Source organism: Myodes glareolus, chromosome 27 (genome assembly GCF_982192425.1).
Source record: "Myodes glareolus chromosome 27, mMyoGla1.1, whole genome shotgun sequence".
NCBI lineage: Eukaryota > Metazoa > Chordata > Mammalia > Rodentia > Cricetidae > Myodes > Myodes glareolus.
The window spans coordinates 44,176,072-44,192,828 of NC_142052.1; the positions used below are offsets into that span (position 1 = coordinate 44,176,072).

General features: G+C 48.8%; 1 protein-coding gene across 1 annotated transcript; it reads left to right on the forward strand.

Moving 5' to 3' along the window:
• Positions 1 to 5,936: 5,936 nt before the first annotated feature.
• Positions 5,937 to 10,811, forward strand: Fzd7 (frizzled class receptor 7). Its single transcript, XM_048428753.3, has one exon. The coding sequence runs from the start codon at positions 6,768 to 6,770 to the stop codon at positions 8,484 to 8,486; it is 1,719 nt and encodes a 572-aa protein (XP_048284710.3). The 5' UTR covers positions 5,937 to 6,767; the 3' UTR covers positions 8,487 to 10,811.
• Positions 10,812 to 16,757: the final 5,946 nt, after the last annotated feature.

Below are 16,757 nucleotides of genomic sequence, written 5' to 3' on the forward strand. Positions count from 1 at the left end.
CCTTATGGTTCTCATGTTTCCGACCTTCATTTCAAAAATATAATCAGACAGAATGCGGACCTGGGAGCCGGAGGACATTCTGTAAGGTATCAGTGACACCTGCCTGGTTTGGAATAGGAGACTAGGTCAGAGGTTCCCAAGCCTGACTAACTCAGAAGAATCACCTAGTGAACTCTTAAAAGAACTGAATCTCCAAGTCCCATGCCAGAGATTCTGACCCAACATGTCTGAGGTGGCCTCAAGTTTCCAAATCTCCTCTCCCTTTCTTTCTCCTCTTTTTCCTTCCCCCTCCCTTCCCCCTCCTCTTCCATTTTTTTCCTTCCATCCCCTTTTTCTCCCTTTTTTTCCCCCAGATGATTCTGGTGACCAGCTAGGTATGAGCACCATTGTTCTAACTTCATTCTTCTGGAAGATTCTTTGGGGCTTTCACTACGGCTACTATGAACATGTTTCCGGCTGTTCTCCTGGCTCTCTGCGGCCTGCATTCTCTCAGAGGAATAGCCTAAAAAAAAAAAAAAATCACCAAATTTCCTGCCTGTCTCAGTGGCCAAGAGCTCAGTGGCCAAGAGTGAAGTCAGAAGCCCACTAGGGCAGTTTCAGTATTGGGAACTAATTGTTCCTTGGAAAACTAGAATAAGTTGATGGGCTCTCCCAAGTGGGCTAAAAGGATGTGAGTCCAACACTCAAGGGGCCATCACTAACTCAGAACTGATATCCCAAAGCTCCTCTAAATTAATGACCGAGATTAGCCATGGAGTGCAGCTCAGATTTAAGCTTTAGTCCAGGCCTGACTGCTGTAAAAAGGGATCTCCAGGGTTGTTATGAAATCAGACATATCATATTTATAGCACCCGGCACTGTATGAACAGTGGTCATTGTATTTTAAATGTGACTATTTGGCCGCTCAAAACAGTAGGAAGGGAAGTTCTACGAACCCACGAGTATCCTAGAAAAGCTCTTAGGACGACCTGTGTATGTATTTTCTCAAGACCAAGCTCACTGACAGCATGTTGGCTCATTACCCCACCATGGCAGCAGTTTGTGAAACCTGGAATTTGAGAAAGGTACAGACCAAGGCTTTTCTTCCAGACAGTCATTACAAACATCCAGCAGGATACCGACCGCTGTAAAAACAAACAAGCAAAAACAAAACAAAAAACCCAACTTACCAACTTCAACAAAGAGCCAGAGCCACAAATACACAGCTAAAAGGGCTTTTTTATTTCATCTTGAGCATCATATAACCAAACCAGAGAGCTGTCCTGATGATTTCCAAGCGCCTGGATCACGCGCATTCTATCACCAACCCCCTCCACACACTGGAGGAATCTAGGGAGTCTAGGTGACTTGCCTGAGGCAGGTCAGGAAATCGGTCCTGAAAAGCAGAGCCAAACCGGTCTGCACTGGCCACCTGGGCCCTCATCCCACACCTTAGCACCTTCCAGAGTCACGCTGGGATGCAGGTAGCAATTACCCACAATGCTGTCACTTCCTTACCCAGATGACCCAAAGTCTCTTTCAGACTGTGTTCCTGATCGCTGGAGTGATCTCCTTACTCTGCACCCAGGGGCTTCCCCAGAATTGCTTGAGGTAATTTCCTCAACATTCTTTTTCCCTTTGCCCAAAGATGTGTCCTTGAAAACAATCCTCCAGGGTCAGGGTTTCTGCTCTGACTGTAACAGATACAATGTAACAGATACAAAGTGGTGCTGTCGTTGGACAACACTGTGTTCTTATTCTCAGACTGCCGGGCCAGCAACCCAAGAGCTGTCTTCATCTTGACAACCCTCTGACAATGAAGAAAAATAACCTTCCCAGGAGGGACCTAGACCAGCATCCTTCCGCTCCCATGAGTTCCTTACACCTTACCGTAATCTCCACTGCCTTTTAAGTGAGGTCAATCCAGGAACTTTTCTCTAATGGACACAAATATGGCAAAATCACAGGCTGTCACGTCAGAATTCGGTGGCTTCCCTCAGGAGGGTCATAGTCTAGGCCATTCCTCCTCTCCCTTTTCTCGTCCTCCCTCACAAGCTGTCTCCCCTTCCGAGCTTTTGCTCCGAAGCAAGTGTCATGTTTTGAGGGTCCTCAGGAGAGGTATGGATGGCTAGTGAGCAATTGATGGCTTTGGCCACCACCTGAGGCCTGGCCTGGTCATTCAAGTTTCAGTGAAGTCGTGACTAACACCCTGCTTGCAATGAGGACATAGACTCTAAGCCAAGGCGAGCTAAGCGCACCCAGATTCCTGACACTTCGGAACTGTGAGATACCGAGTATTTGTTGTTTAAGCTGCTAAATAGGGGGACTACTTGTTATACAACAATAAATAAAACTCTTGAACAACGAAGAAAATGTTGGTCCAACAGATTCAGCCACTGAATCTGCTACATAAATAATTTCTGCCCACGAACCAAATATGAACACCAATACAGTATGGCCTCTCTTCTTCAATCTGGATATCTTTAACTTCCGTAACATTTGAAAGTACTTTAAAGATAAAATATATATAGTCCCTTTTGGATGTAGAACAAGCCAACACGCTAAACTAAGATGAACTCAAGTTGACGTCAGTCTGGCAGCTGGATATCTCAAACTTTCAGTGTTGTGATATCAAAACCGTCTGGTAAAAGAGAGGCCAGAAAGAAGTGTGTGCTCCAAGATGCTCTTCCTGGTCTTCCATGAACAATTTTTGCAGCCAGAGTTTCATTACCACCACAGGACTGTGGGCACCACGTGGCCATTTTCAAATCTGCCCTGACATCAGAATGCCATTCAACTAGATAAACCTGGGACTTAGCCAAAATAAGTAGTACTGGAAAAGATGGTGCTAATGACTGCCACCACTTTCTTTGGAGCTGTATATGACGAAGACGTGAAGAAATAAAGGCCTTTGTTATTTTAAAGGGCAGGGACAATTGGAGGTTTTGCAGCAGACAGTTTCAAAATTTTCCACCCCTGGATTTCCAAAGAAGATACCGGTAAGAGGCTTTGGGAGCTGGGTGTGGGAGGTGTTGCCTGGAAAGAAAACTAATCCTGGGGAGAATGTAAACCAACACTGCACACTTGCCAGAGAGTCCAAACACACTTGGCTCCCCACATTAGGAACTTAACTTTTCTGGTCCACTCCTTTATAACATGGCTCCTTAATGCCATGGCATTTTTGGTTTTGTTTTTTATCGCAACAATTGACATTAGGCAAGCCTAGAAAGTTACAGCATTGTCTCTCACAACTGTAGTCTCTCTCTCTCTCTCTCTCTCTCTCTCTCTCTCTCTCTCTCTTTATTGTGTGTGTGTGGGGAGGGGGGTTGTTACTTGAGTCAGGACCTCACTATGTAGCTCTCTGGTTGTCCTGGAATTCACTATGTAGCCTGGCCTTGAGCTCAAGGAGACCCAACTGCCTCTGCCTTCACGAGGGCTAGGGTTAAAGGCGCTCAAAACTACCTACACTGGCCCAAACAATAAATCCTTATTTTCATGGAGCAATTTTGAAGTGAGATTTTCTTTGTTTGGTTTCTGGTAATACGAAGGGTTGAATCTAGGGCCTCTCACACACTAGGCTTTTGCTCAATAACGAGCTCAAAGCCCCAAGCCCAGACTGAGTATTGCTTTTATTGTTTAAAATCATTTTTTAAAAAAGTCTCCCCACTCCAAGTCCTAAACTCTACTTTTGCTTCTCTACTCCTTCTGCATTTATCTGCCTGGGAGAGAGCCAAAGGAGGCACAACTGCGGTGTTCCTCCTCTGGGATGGCTGCATCTCATGTGCATTTCCTTACTCCATCCTGGCACATCCCACCCGCTCTTCCTCCATCACTATTTAGATTGCCCAACGTCAGAAGCCGCCCGTCTGGGACCAGAAGGATGAGCTGCTCATCAGCTGACTGGGTTAAGTTGTATTTGAGGCAGTGTTGTATCCTGCTGGTTTTCATTTTATTCGACGACAGTGCTTGGTATTTCTCTCAATAAGCAGAGATGAGCTATCATCAGTGTCCTGATGAATAAGCACGAAAATTGGATTCAAAGAGGAAGGACACCCTGCACCCCATGGGGAGAAGAAAGGAATCCAAGCCCCACCACCCACACTCGCAATAACAAAGCAAAACAGATCCCGTGCCTGTAATATCTCCAAAAAATATCAACACAACACAGTGGTAGGTGATAGGAAGGATGATTTAGAAAGCAGAAGATGAAGTCTTGAAGAAAGTACATTTTAAAAAAAAAGAAGAAAAATGTCTTTTCATCCTTATTGCTTTGAGGTAGATACTCCTAAAGAGGGAATAATCAGGTATGAAGGTTAAACCTGATGGAAGGAAAGAGTTGATTTCTATTGCAGGCCAGATTTTGGGGGGGGGGTGTCAAGTGACACACTAACTTGTTCCAAGGAGCTCTGCTCTTTAGACGCACTAACCGGAGCACAAAAGAACTCCAAAGTGGAAGAAAATATCTCAGCAAACCTCTGAGATAAAGTAAATAAAAGAAAATTACAAGAAACCCAACTTGGCCAGAAAAAGGAATCCAGTTGTGTTAGATTTAAGAATCAGCGTTTTCCTATCCTGGAGGCAGTGACTTGTGCCAGCATTCAGCATTCAAACTGATCAAAAATCCCTCAAGCACCAGCAACCAACCGAGACAGGCAGAAGGACTCAGCCAGAAATAACGTTTTTCAAAGAGGACTGTCGAGACGACGGAGAGATTCAACAATTCAGCTTGTCATTTCCCTGCACGGGAATTCATAATATTCATGATATTCCTTGCTGGCTCCTCTGAGAGGGCAGAGGCCCCTTAGTAACTTCCGACCCGTCCGGGGCAGCCAGACAACGCGCACCAGCTCCCAGCGCCTGGAGCAGGGTTAAGATTTGACCGAGAACAAAAGAACGCTTGCCAATCAGAAAACGCTACCCCAGAAGGAAAATAACCCCTCTTTGTGTCTCGAAAGCCCTTTAATTAGCAAATGCCCTGGTTTCTAACGCGCATAAAAACTTTTCTATGTAGATTCCAAATGGAAAGATCAAATGGTTGTTTCTGCAACGAAGATAGGGTCCCCGAAGGCCACACACCGCAGTGCTAAGGGGAAACAGGGCAACCGAAGGCGCTCAGTAAATCGTACAGGGAGTTCCGGGCCACTCGGTCTCAGGTTACTTTCATAAAGCTTCCCCCAGCGCTGCCCGAGTGTTCTCCAAACCCCACTGGAACCTCTCGGGCTCCCAAGGCTCCCGGCCGTGAGCGCGCGGGTGTGTGTGTGGGGGGGGGGCTGGCTCTTGAGCCCCGCGCACCCCCAACTCCAGGCCCTCTCCTCCAAGGGTCTGCACTTCCTGCCGCCGCCAAGTCCCCACCTCTGCCGACTCGGGTTTCTCCTTCCAGGCGGCCCCCCTCTTTGTGACTGGGGGAGGGAGAGGGGATTGTGGTTTCACGTGGTCGGCTGGGGTGTGGGGAGAAAAAAAAAAAGCGATCGTCAGTCGCACCCCTTTCTCGACCCACACTGATGCTAACCAAAAGCCTCCCGCCCAAGCCAGCCAAGGCTAACGTGACTCCAGATCACGTCTCTCCGCCCGAGCGCTGCGCTATTCTCAGCTTTTTGCCGAGGCCTTTGGCGAATGCGCCCTTCTGCTCAGGAATGTGTGTTTTAGGGTACCCGGAAGAGGAGCCAATCTTTCAAGCAAATTCCCTTTCTGGTGCGTTCTTCTCCCCTGAGCAAATTCTGGGTAAAAGTTTTTTCCCAACTTTTCTCTCCCGGTCCCCCGCCCCTCCCCTCAGGAATCCGCCCAGAGCACTGCAGGCACCGCCTTTCTCGTTCCCTCGGCCGCCCCTTCCGACTTCCACCCAATCGGAAGGCGGCTACAGAGAAAACAAAGCACGCTATTGGGCCTCCGGAGGGCTCGGGGCCCGCCCCCGGAGTGGTTTGTGAATGGGGGGAGGGGAGGAGGCGGGGCGGCCCGAAACCCTGCGAGCCCGACGCACCTTCTAGCCACCAGCGCAACTCCCAAGCGTTACTCTGCGCTCCTTCCCCGGCGGGCGGCGGCGGACGCGGGGACTCGCGGGCCGGGACTGCGCGGGGCAGGCCGCGGGTGCAGGAGCCTCGGCGCTTCGGATTCCGCGCAACCGCGTTTCCAAAAAGAACTCGCCCAGCTCTTAGCTCCTGAGCACGGATCGGACTCAAATTGAGAAACAGACGTTTGGCTGTAACTTGGGGCCGACCTTCCCGGAGCTGAAAAAGGCTCCAGGTTCAGAAGAGGAGGCGGCGGCGGCGGCTCGCGGGGCCTCGAGGCGAGAAGGCGGAGCTGCACGCCTCGGCGGCGGCCCGGGCGAGCAGGCGGGGACACCGGGCTCTGGCCTGGCGGAGGCCCGACTCCTGTGGGGGGACGTGGGCATCGCCTTGCGCCCCGAGCTCGAGAGACTTGGGCAAACTTTGGAAGGTAACCGGAGACGCTTTTAGTCCGTCGCCGAAGAGAAAGCCGCACCGTTACGTCTCGGCGGGGAGGGTAAGGCAACACCCCCTCCCCCGATCCCCCATCCCAGACCCAGGAGTTTGAGCCCCCGGCGGCCGCGTGAGTGCCACGCGGAGGCGGCTGCGGCGCCCCCTCGGCTGGCGGCCTCGCCCCCGCCGTGCAAGCACCCTAGCGCCCTGGGCTCCGCACCGCCCACGGCCCGGCCCCGGCGCCGGGAGGACTCTCATGCGCCGGGCGCGGCGGCGCCTCCTTGCATCCTAGCCGCTCCCCAGCGCCTCGTCTTTTTCCTCCAGCTGAGAACGCCACTGCACTCTCGGCCCGCGATGCGGGGCCCCGGCACTGCGGCGTCGCACTCGCTCCTGGGCCTGTGCGCCCTGGTGCTGGCGCTTCTGGGCGCACTGCCCACGGGCACCCGGGCTCAGCCCTACCACGGCGAGAAGGGCATCTCTGTACCGGATCATGGCTTCTGCCAGCCCATCTCCATCCCGTTGTGCACGGATATCGCCTACAACCAGACCATCCTGCCCAACCTGCTGGGCCACACAAACCAAGAGGACGCGGGCCTCGAGGTGCACCAGTTCTACCCGCTGGTGAAGGTGCAGTGTTCTCCCGAGCTGCGCTTCTTTCTGTGCTCTATGTACGCTCCCGTGTGCACGGTACTCGACCAAGCCATTCCTCCGTGCCGCTCCCTGTGCGAGCGCGCCCGCCAAGGCTGTGAGGCTCTCATGAACAAGTTCGGCTTCCAGTGGCCTGAGAGGCTGCGCTGCGAGAACTTCCCGGTACACGGCGCCGGCGAGATCTGCGTGGGCCAGAACACATCCGACGGCTCCGGGGGCGCAGGCGGCAGTCCCACCGCCTACCCTACAGCTCCCTACCTGCCCGACCCGCCTTTCACTGCGATATCCCCCTCGGATGGCAGAGGCCGGTGGTCTTTCCCCTTCTCCTGCCCGCGCCAGCTCAAAGTGCCCCCCTACCTGGGCTACCGTTTCCTAGGTGAGCGCGACTGCGGTGCCCCGTGTGAGCCGGGTCGTGCTAACGGCCTCATGTACTTTAAAGAGGAGGAGAGGCGTTTCGCCCGCCTCTGGGTGGGTGTGTGGTCAGTGCTGTGCTGCGCCTCGACGCTCTTTACGGTGCTCACCTACCTAGTGGACATGCGGCGCTTCAGCTACCCAGAGCGACCCATCATCTTCTTGTCTGGCTGCTACTTCATGGTGGCTGTGGCGCACGTGGCGGGCTTCCTGCTAGAAGACCGCGCCGTGTGCGTGGAGCGCTTTTCGGACGATGGCTACCGCACGGTGGCGCAGGGCACCAAGAAGGAGGGCTGCACCATCCTCTTCATGGTGCTTTACTTCTTCGGCATGGCCAGCTCCATCTGGTGGGTCATTCTGTCCCTCACTTGGTTCCTGGCAGCTGGCATGAAGTGGGGCCACGAGGCCATCGAGGCCAACTCGCAGTACTTTCATCTGGCCGCGTGGGCTGTGCCGGCGGTCAAGACCATCACCATCTTGGCCATGGGCCAGGTAGACGGGGACCTACTCAGTGGAGTGTGCTACGTGGGCCTGTCTAGTGTGGATGCGCTGCGGGGCTTCGTGCTGGCGCCCCTCTTCGTCTACCTCTTCATCGGGACGTCCTTCCTGCTGGCCGGCTTTGTGTCTCTCTTCCGCATCCGCACCATCATGAAGCACGACGGCACCAAGACGGAGAAGCTGGAGAAGCTGATGGTGCGCATCGGCGTCTTCAGCGTGCTCTACACGGTGCCTGCCACCATCGTGTTGGCCTGCTACTTTTACGAGCAGGCCTTCCGTGAGCACTGGGAGCGCACCTGGCTCCTGCAGACCTGCAAGAGCTATGCCGTGCCCTGCCCCCCAGGCCACTTCCCACCCATGAGCCCCGACTTCACAGTCTTCATGATCAAGTATCTGATGACCATGATCGTGGGCATCACTACCGGCTTCTGGATCTGGTCGGGCAAGACCCTGCAGTCATGGCGTCGCTTCTACCACAGACTCAGCCACAGCAGCAAGGGGGAGACTGCGGTATGAGACCCGGTCTTTCCCCTACCCTTGCCACTTCTACCTCCCCGTAGGAGAGGAGGCTTGGTAGGGAAAGAACTGCTGGGTGGGGACTTGTTTCTGTAGGCTACCCCCTCCTCCACTTAGCTTTAACGTGGAAGTGAGAAGTTATTTGGAGGTGAGAGGTGATTTCGAGTGGAGGCCTGAGTGAAAAGTCAAAAGGCGGCGTGGATAGGAAAACTGCTGCTGGCTAAGACTCGCAGGATGCTAACTGTGAAAGATATGGGCCGGGAGGGCCGTTAGGAAAAGGTTGAAATCAGCAGAAACTGGTGAGTTCCTCCGGGCGCCAGAGCTGAGCCAGGGCTGAGTCCAATCCCTGCTGCAAGGCAAGCGGCTGTCCTCACTCCAGTGAGGCCGGGGGAGGGGGGAAGATAGCGCTGTCTGCAGCCTGGCTTTGTTGGGAAAATGGGGGGGCCCCCTGTGGTGCCCTTGTCAAGCGGTGGTCAAACCATAATCTCTTTTCACTGGGGCCAAACTGGAGCCCAGATGGGTTAATTTCCAGGGTCAGACATTACAATCCTCTTCCCCGACCCCCTCCCGCCTGTTTTCCTCCCCTTCTCCTTTCAAGTCTAGTAAAATGAGCATTTGGAAGGCCGGGGAAGGCTGCCTGCTAGAATCCTAACGTGAAGATGCAAAAGAAGACGGGAAAATTTCCAAGTGGAGACCGAGTGGTAGCCTGGTTCTGCTACTTTCTTCATTTTCTTGGGAAGGCGGGAGGCAGACAGAAAAAGAATGTTTTATTTGGTTTCATACCCTGAAAAAGAAGTGATGACTTGTTGCTTTTCAAAATAGGAATGCATTTTTCCCCCCTTGTCTTTGTTGTAAGAGACAAAGGGGAAAACAAAAGTGTCTCCCTGAGGAAAGCTTAGCTGTGAAGGCAGTGGCTTTTATAGGCAAAGCAGCAGAAATCTGAGCTTTCCCTTCGGTGGTTAATTTGGTTGAGATAAACATTCCTTTTTAAGGAAAAGCTAAAGACAGCATGCTTTCGTACCCATTCAGCTGAAGGTTCTGACTTGGATAAAGGAGATGCAAGAAGTTTTGATATTTGTTTTAAACAGATTTAAATCACAACACATGAACTAACAGGCTCTGGTAACAGCTTAATGAAACCTCCCTCCATTCCGCACACCCCATTAGCCTAAATTTTGTTTGTTTGTTTCCCACCTCTTTCTGTCCAATGTGTGTGTGTGTGTGTATTTTGTGTGTCTGTTTGGGATTTCTTTGGGATTTTGTTTCTTTTTTTGTTTTTTGAGGGTTTTTTTGATAATTTTTTTTAGTTTGTTTGTTTGTTTTGGCTTTTCTAGACAGAGTTTCTCTGTGTTTCCTTTCCTGTCCTGGAACTCACTCTGTAGACCAGCTTGGCCTCCAATTCTGAGATCCCCCTGCCTCTGCCTCCCGAGTGCAGAGATTTACAGTGTGGAGTGTCACACCTGGCTCCCCCCACCATCCAATCTGTATTCTTCAAGATGAAAGAAGAGGCATAATGCTCACAGAATCAAAATAAAGGGGCAAATTCATTTAAAGGATTGAAAACATTCTGCCCACGTCCCTTAGTTCCCTCCATCTGTGTATGAGAAACAGGTGCGGACCCTTCCTCTGGTCTCGGACCCTAAGAGGCGATGCGCCAGGGTGCCAGCCAAGGAAGAAGAGGTGAGCTTGTACCGGGTTTAGGAAGTCATTAGAGGAAGGTAAACTTCAAAGTGATTCTGGAGTTCTTTGAAATATGCTAGAAGACTTAAATGTATTAATCTTAAATTATATACTTTTTTTTTCCTGTGATAGAAGCCTGGTTCTTTGGCATAATGGTGTAAAGCTAACAGCATCATGGGAGCCAACCTTCGCTCCACCTTTGACACTGACTGTCCTCCAGTCTTCAATGCTGCTCAGTTTCTTAGAGCGGCTGTTAAATGCCAATCAGGGGGGTACTGTCAGGAGTACAAATTACTTTCTATCTGTCACGTTCAGTGCAATGGAGCTGCTTTTACATTAAAGTGATCTTGCATTTCTGAAACTCAGAATATGATCTCACCTGTCAGATTTTTTTTTTTTTAACTGCTACTACACAGGTTTGGCCTCTCCTGTGTTTCTCTCTCAAGTGCATGTGAAATTTGTAAAATAGAGACAGTGCAGTATGTATATTTTGTAAATCTCCCATTTTTGTAAGAAATATATATTGTATTTATACATTTTTACTTTGGATTTTTGTTTTGTTTTTGTTTTGCCTTTAAAGATCTACTATGAAGCCCCACTTTATGACATGTACAGATCACAAATAAATTTTTTAAAAAATATAAAGCGAGTGTTTCTTTACTCTTCCTGAGATAGCAAACCTAGGAACAAAACTTTGTTGTGGAAAGAAGGTGGGCCATGGGTGTGTCCCCCAAAGAGGACACGGGGTGGCACAGGGTCCTGAAAGCTTTGTCTGTCCTGTGCTTTTGCTTTGTTTTTTTTTTTGTCTCCTGCTCCTGTTCATGGCCTTCTTCACATTACCTCCAAGCCAGTGTTTCTCAACGTTACTGTCTGGCCCCTTTGGGGTCACATATCAGATATTCTGCCTATCAGATACTCACATGACGATTCGTAACAGTAACAAAATTACAGTTACAAAGTAGCAATGAAATAATTGTATGCTTGGGGTCACCACTCCGTGAGGAACTGTGTTAAAGGAGTCGCAGCTGTAGGAAGGTTGAGAACTGCTTGCTGCTCTAACCTTTTCAGGGAAGCTTTTATAGAACTTACTAGAGGTTCAGGGTGCATGTCTTGCTCATCTGTAATTTACTAACCTTATGACACTAAGCCCATGCTTGAAAGAGGACTAGAAGGTATTTTGGGTATTTCTACTGTTCCGTTGATCCACTCCTCCACTCCCTGGGAATTGTGTGTGTGTCCCCTAGTAGGCCTTATCTAAATTATTGATATTTAAATGCTTCTCATTCAGGTGGTAGGGAAAGTTCGTAGATGCTTCCAGATAAGAGCAGAGGTCACCTTTGTTGACCACTTAGCTGGAGGCTTCCCTCTGCCTTCTAGGTAAACTAAAGTAGGCTGGGAGCTCTCTGAGGGGGGCGGGGGCAGTGACTCAGCAGCTCACAGGAATAGACTCCTGCCTGACCCTGAGGTGGCCTCAGAAGCTGCTGACCCTGAGGTGGCCTCCGAAGCCACTCGGTTGTTATTTGCTCTTGAAGAGGCCAACTTAGGAATCGGATAAGGCTGGTTAGCCCCCTCCTGGAAATGGTCAAGGCACTCTCATACTCCCAGTTCCAAGCTTTGATAGTTTTTCACTTGCTTCTTGTTGAATTCAGGTGCCAATACCCGGATGATACCCAAAGTAGGCGGTGCACTGCCGTTTCTCCCGTCCCACAACTGGCTGAAAGTTTCTGTCGTTCTAAAGCATAACAGAAACAGTTCTGTTTTCGTTCTAATTAACAGGCTCACACAAGCGGGTGTGTTCTACAATCGGAAAGAATGAAAACCAATGACAGACAGATCTCTCCAGGAGGAGGCCGGCTAGCTAGATACTGGCTCAAAAGCGGCTTGGCTTGTTTGTTTGTTTTTTTTTTTATGAGTCTCCCGCGTTCTGAACATCCCAGTGGGCGTGAGGTCATTCCACCCAGTGAAGATTTGGGCAGCAAGGGGAGAAATTTAGGGGCTTTGAATCTCTTAAGCTTTATCCAGTTCTCAGTCGTAAAATGACAACTTTTAAGTAAGCCATGCCTTTCACAACAGACAGTCCAAACTTCCTGTTAAGAATGTTTGCTTTCAGACCAAATGGAAGGAGTTTGCTGCTTGCTTACTTGCTTACTTGCTTCTCCTCCTCCTCCTTTTCCTTTTCCCATTCTCATTTTCTGACAAGGCACTTAGACCCTTCCAAGGGAAGTCTTATAACTGCTCCTGAGAACATATCCCTGCTTTATCTTCCTGAGCTCCCAATGATGGAAGCAGCTTGGTCTCTAGTGAGGGAACAAGAGCCGCGTGTGGAACAATCACTAACCCACTCTTGCTTAGCAGAAGAATTCAGCTTTAATTCCCTTCGCGGGAGGATGCCCTGTGAGGTCAAACCTTACCTAAGAATTTTAGGAACCTCATGGGTTTTCCTAAAAAGTTGCATTTGAGCAGAAGCTTTGTGAGAGGGAAGCGTTTGCAGAAGGGCCCTGTGTAGAGATGAAGACAAACATTGGCTGTAGATGGGTGCTAATCCCCAGATAAGGAACAAAAACACCAAACACTTTTCTGCACTTTATAAAGCAGAACCCAGCAAAGCATGGCAACACCTAATCTTGGTAAGTGGGTGCGTGGGAACACTTGGCAAGGAGGGGGCGTGGGAGGAAAGTGCTCTGTTAACATCTTAGTATTTATTTTTTTTTTTTGGTTTTCCCAGACAGGTTAGTATTAATTTTTAAATGTACTTAAAATAGTGATATTGGAAATTCTCTTGGTAGGACGATCGTAACGCAAGAGCCGGAGGTTTGAGCCTGTAATTACACTCAGAAAAATCTCACTCTGCCCATCTTTAATTTCACTGAAAAGGCAGATGGCTATTTATAGATGGTATATTTTTGTGTATGCCTATGTGAATGGTGTATAACAGTCTACCGGGCTCCAGGAAATCCCAGAAAAGAGTGAAAACAGACTCCAGCGTGCAGTTAAATAAACACTTCATAGACCTCGTGCTGGCCAGTTTTTACGCCAGCTTGACACAGCCTAGACTCATTTGGGAAGAGGGAACCTCAGTTGAGAAAATACCCCACCAGTTAGCCTGTGGGCGAGCTCACCGGGCATTCTCTTGATTAAGGATTGACGTGGGTGGTCCATGGGGGTGCCTCCGCTGAGCGGGTGGTCCTGGGTAGTAAAGCGAGCAGACTGAGCAAGCCTTGAGGGAAAAGGTAGTGTATATGCTACTCCATGGCTTCTACATCAGTTCCTGCCTCCAGGTTCCTGCCTTGGGTGCCTGCCCTGACTTCTCCAGATGGGGAATGACAAGTTGTAATGTAAAAAGCCCTTTGCACCTGAGGATGCTTTTGATCATTGTATTTTAATCTTTTGGTCATTGTATTTTATCATAGCAACAGACATCCTAACTCAGACACATATTCTTTTTTTTTTTCTTTGTTATTACCCTTTCCTCGGTGAATTACTCTGCTTTCAAAAAAAATTCATTCTTGAACTCTTCTTAATAAGTTTTTTTTAAAAAAAATCATCTAAAACTATGTTGCTCACACTTCCTAGGAAATTGAACTTATTTAAAAGGTTCATAACAATGCCAGTTTTTGGTAAACATACTATATTTTTTTATTCTCTTTTGTTATCTCTTGTGTGCATATGAGGAGGTAGGTGGGTGTGTGAAATAAGTATGTGAATATGGGTGTGTGCACAGGTGTATGTACACACGTGTGTGTAATGGGGGCCAGAGACTGATGCTGGCTGTCTTCCTCTTTCTCGACACTGATTTGTTGAGACAAGTCTCTCACCAAATTGGAGCTCATCGGCTCTACTAGGATGGCTAAGCAGTGAGCCCCAGTGACCTTCCTGTCTGTCCCCTCAGCCCTAGAGTTACATCAACATAGACACAGCCTTCACATGTGTGTTAGGATATGTGTGTTTTACATGTGTGGGAAGATCCTATCTCAGGCCCTTGTATTTGTGGGACAAGCAAGCCATCTCTCCAGTCCTCTCTTTGGGGAGATTAGATAGATAGATAGATAGATAGATAGATAGATAGATAGATAGATAGATAGATAGATGGACAGACAGACAGATGCACATATATATTCATTCTGGAATTTTCTCAATATTATAGTTGGGGGTAAGAAAGTTTGGTAACAGTAGTTTATTATATGGTCCATTTTAAAAGCATTGATCAGCACTCTGTTCAAAGGTACCGGAGGGAGAACAGGTAAAAGACAAAACTCACCTAAAGCAAGTCCAGACCCAGTTCAGAGTGAGCAAGTCCCTCAAGGAAGAATGAGGAAATAAAACTGGTAAGTGTCAGAAGAGACACTCAAATGACAGTTGGCCTTTTTAAAAATATATATATATATTTACTTATTTATTTATTATGCATACAATATTCTTTCTGCGTGTATGCCTGAAGGCCAGAAGAGGGCACCAGACCTCATTGCAGATGGTTGTGAGCCACCATGTAGTTGCTGGGAATTGAACTCAGGACCTTTGGAAGAGCAGGCAATGCTCTTAACGGCTGAGCCATCTCTCTAGTTCCCGACAGTTGGCCCTTTTTTAAAGGTTCGTTATTCGACTTATCCTCACACTTATTTCAACCCTGAAACAAAAAGCAATTGCTAATTAAAAGTTGAAAGAGCTGGTGAATAACTATTTGAAAGGACAATTTTAATTTTACAGCAAAACTCAGTGAAAATGTATAGAGTTTGGAATCAGGCAAGGGTTTATTTGAATGGCTGCCTTAATCCAGCTATGTAATGTTTTCATCGGTGAGTTTGTTACAAAGAGTGGTTTTTACAAAGAATCCATGAGGTGTCCACAGGTAGACGGGAGTGAGTGCTGCCCTCACACTGGCCGTGGCAGGCTCTCTGCAGCCTGGCCTCTGGTATGACACTGTGCAGGTCAGCCCAGCCAGTCACAGAGAATACCCAGCAAGCATCTGTTCTCGAGACTCCAGATTGCGTGGCACTCTGGATTGCTTCCTCCTCCTCTGGTGACTTGCTCTCCTCATCTGAGAAGACGGTCTCTGAGGTGAAAGCCTTCTGGTGGCAGCCAACGCATTCGTCCATTTGTGGAGTGCCCACTGCTCTTCATACAATGTCTGGGTGGACTGAATCTTCCCGTAGGTCAGTGTGTCCTACCCTTCAGCCAACCAAGGGAATGTGCGTTCTTCGTCTGCAGAAGTCACTTTAAACATTGCGGGGTATGTGTGTGTGTGATCTGTTCCATCTCCTCGCTCTGTGTGGGGGAGTGGGGGAGGGGTAGGATGTAGGGGACATCGCACACCTATGATCCCAGCACTGCAAAGGCTGGGCAAACCATCTGAGCCTCTGAGACGGGCCCAGCTATACGGTAAAGACTCTCAAAAACAAAGATTTTATTCCATGTACTTTTTTGCTTTCTCTCCAAGCGAGTGACCTCATCACAGCCAGGTTTAGCCAGTTTCTTGGAATTTTTGCTGCTGGGTGTTTTAGTAGCAAATCTACACTCAAACGTTTGAAATGGTAGGGACAGACGTTTTTGTGTCTGACCAGTTCGTTACACCCAGGCAGGAATTAAATGTTTCTCTAGGTTCCTCAAGCCTCTTTCAGAAACTGCCTAATAAGATAACCTTGAAGCTATTGTGAGGGGTTTGAGTGTGTTTAAGTCAAGGGTCCACTTAACTGCAAGAACACTTTGGGGAGCTCTGTTCTCCCGCTTTTGCTAGTGAGTGCGTTAACGCCTCTTACCTGTGAATCTCCTTCCTACCCAGCTCTGGCATCAGGTTCAGCTCAGCGCTGGTATCAAAATGAGGTCAAGGGCAGCATAGATTAGCTCTTCGTATGTCCTTGGTAATAATGATCATCTTCTTTCTAACTGTTGGCATCTCCTGAGCACCAACTATACACAAAGCCCTCAGTACAAGATGGTAGAGTGGACAAGACAACCTACCCCAAAACCTAACCACGGCATTTGGTACCTAATAAGTACTCAGTAAGTATCAACATCTTTATAATAAATACACAGTGATCTCACTCGCACATTATAACAACCCTAGGGGATAGGTATAATTACCCCCCAGGTTGGTGTGTGGGGAAAGCTAGCCCTGCAAGGTGAGCCAGAGCGTGGCCGCGTTGGCTCTGGTTGGTGCCCCTAATCACCATGCCGCAAATATTTACTGAGTTCTTAATGTCTTCCGTCCTCTATTATTCCTCTTAATTTGATCCAGATCGGTTCCAAGGGGAGGAAAATAACTTACATCCTGACAGGGCAGAACTGGGGAGGGGATTTTCAGTACTAGATCCCAACCAGTGTTTGTTTTTTTCTTAGAAAGAGGCAGAAATAAGGCTCATAAATACCATTTAGATGCTTCTTTTTCTTTTGTGACAGTGTCTGGCCGTGAGTTCAGTCTGGTCTGGACACATGTGGTCTGCCCGCCTCTGCCTCCTCGGTGCTAGGATTACAGGCAAGAACCGCCACACCCAGACGGGCTCATCCTTCTTCCCCAACATGAATTTCTACATCGAGATCCAAGGATCTGGAACTGAGAATTAAGTAGGCATGTGTGACTAGAGATGTGTGTTAGCA

Bases quoted from the DNA above. Each gene is read 5' to 3' on its own strand.
- Fzd7 (XM_048428753.3), top strand. From the start codon at position 6,768: ATGCGGGGCCCCGGCACTGCGGCGTCGCACTCGCTCCTGGGCCTGTGC.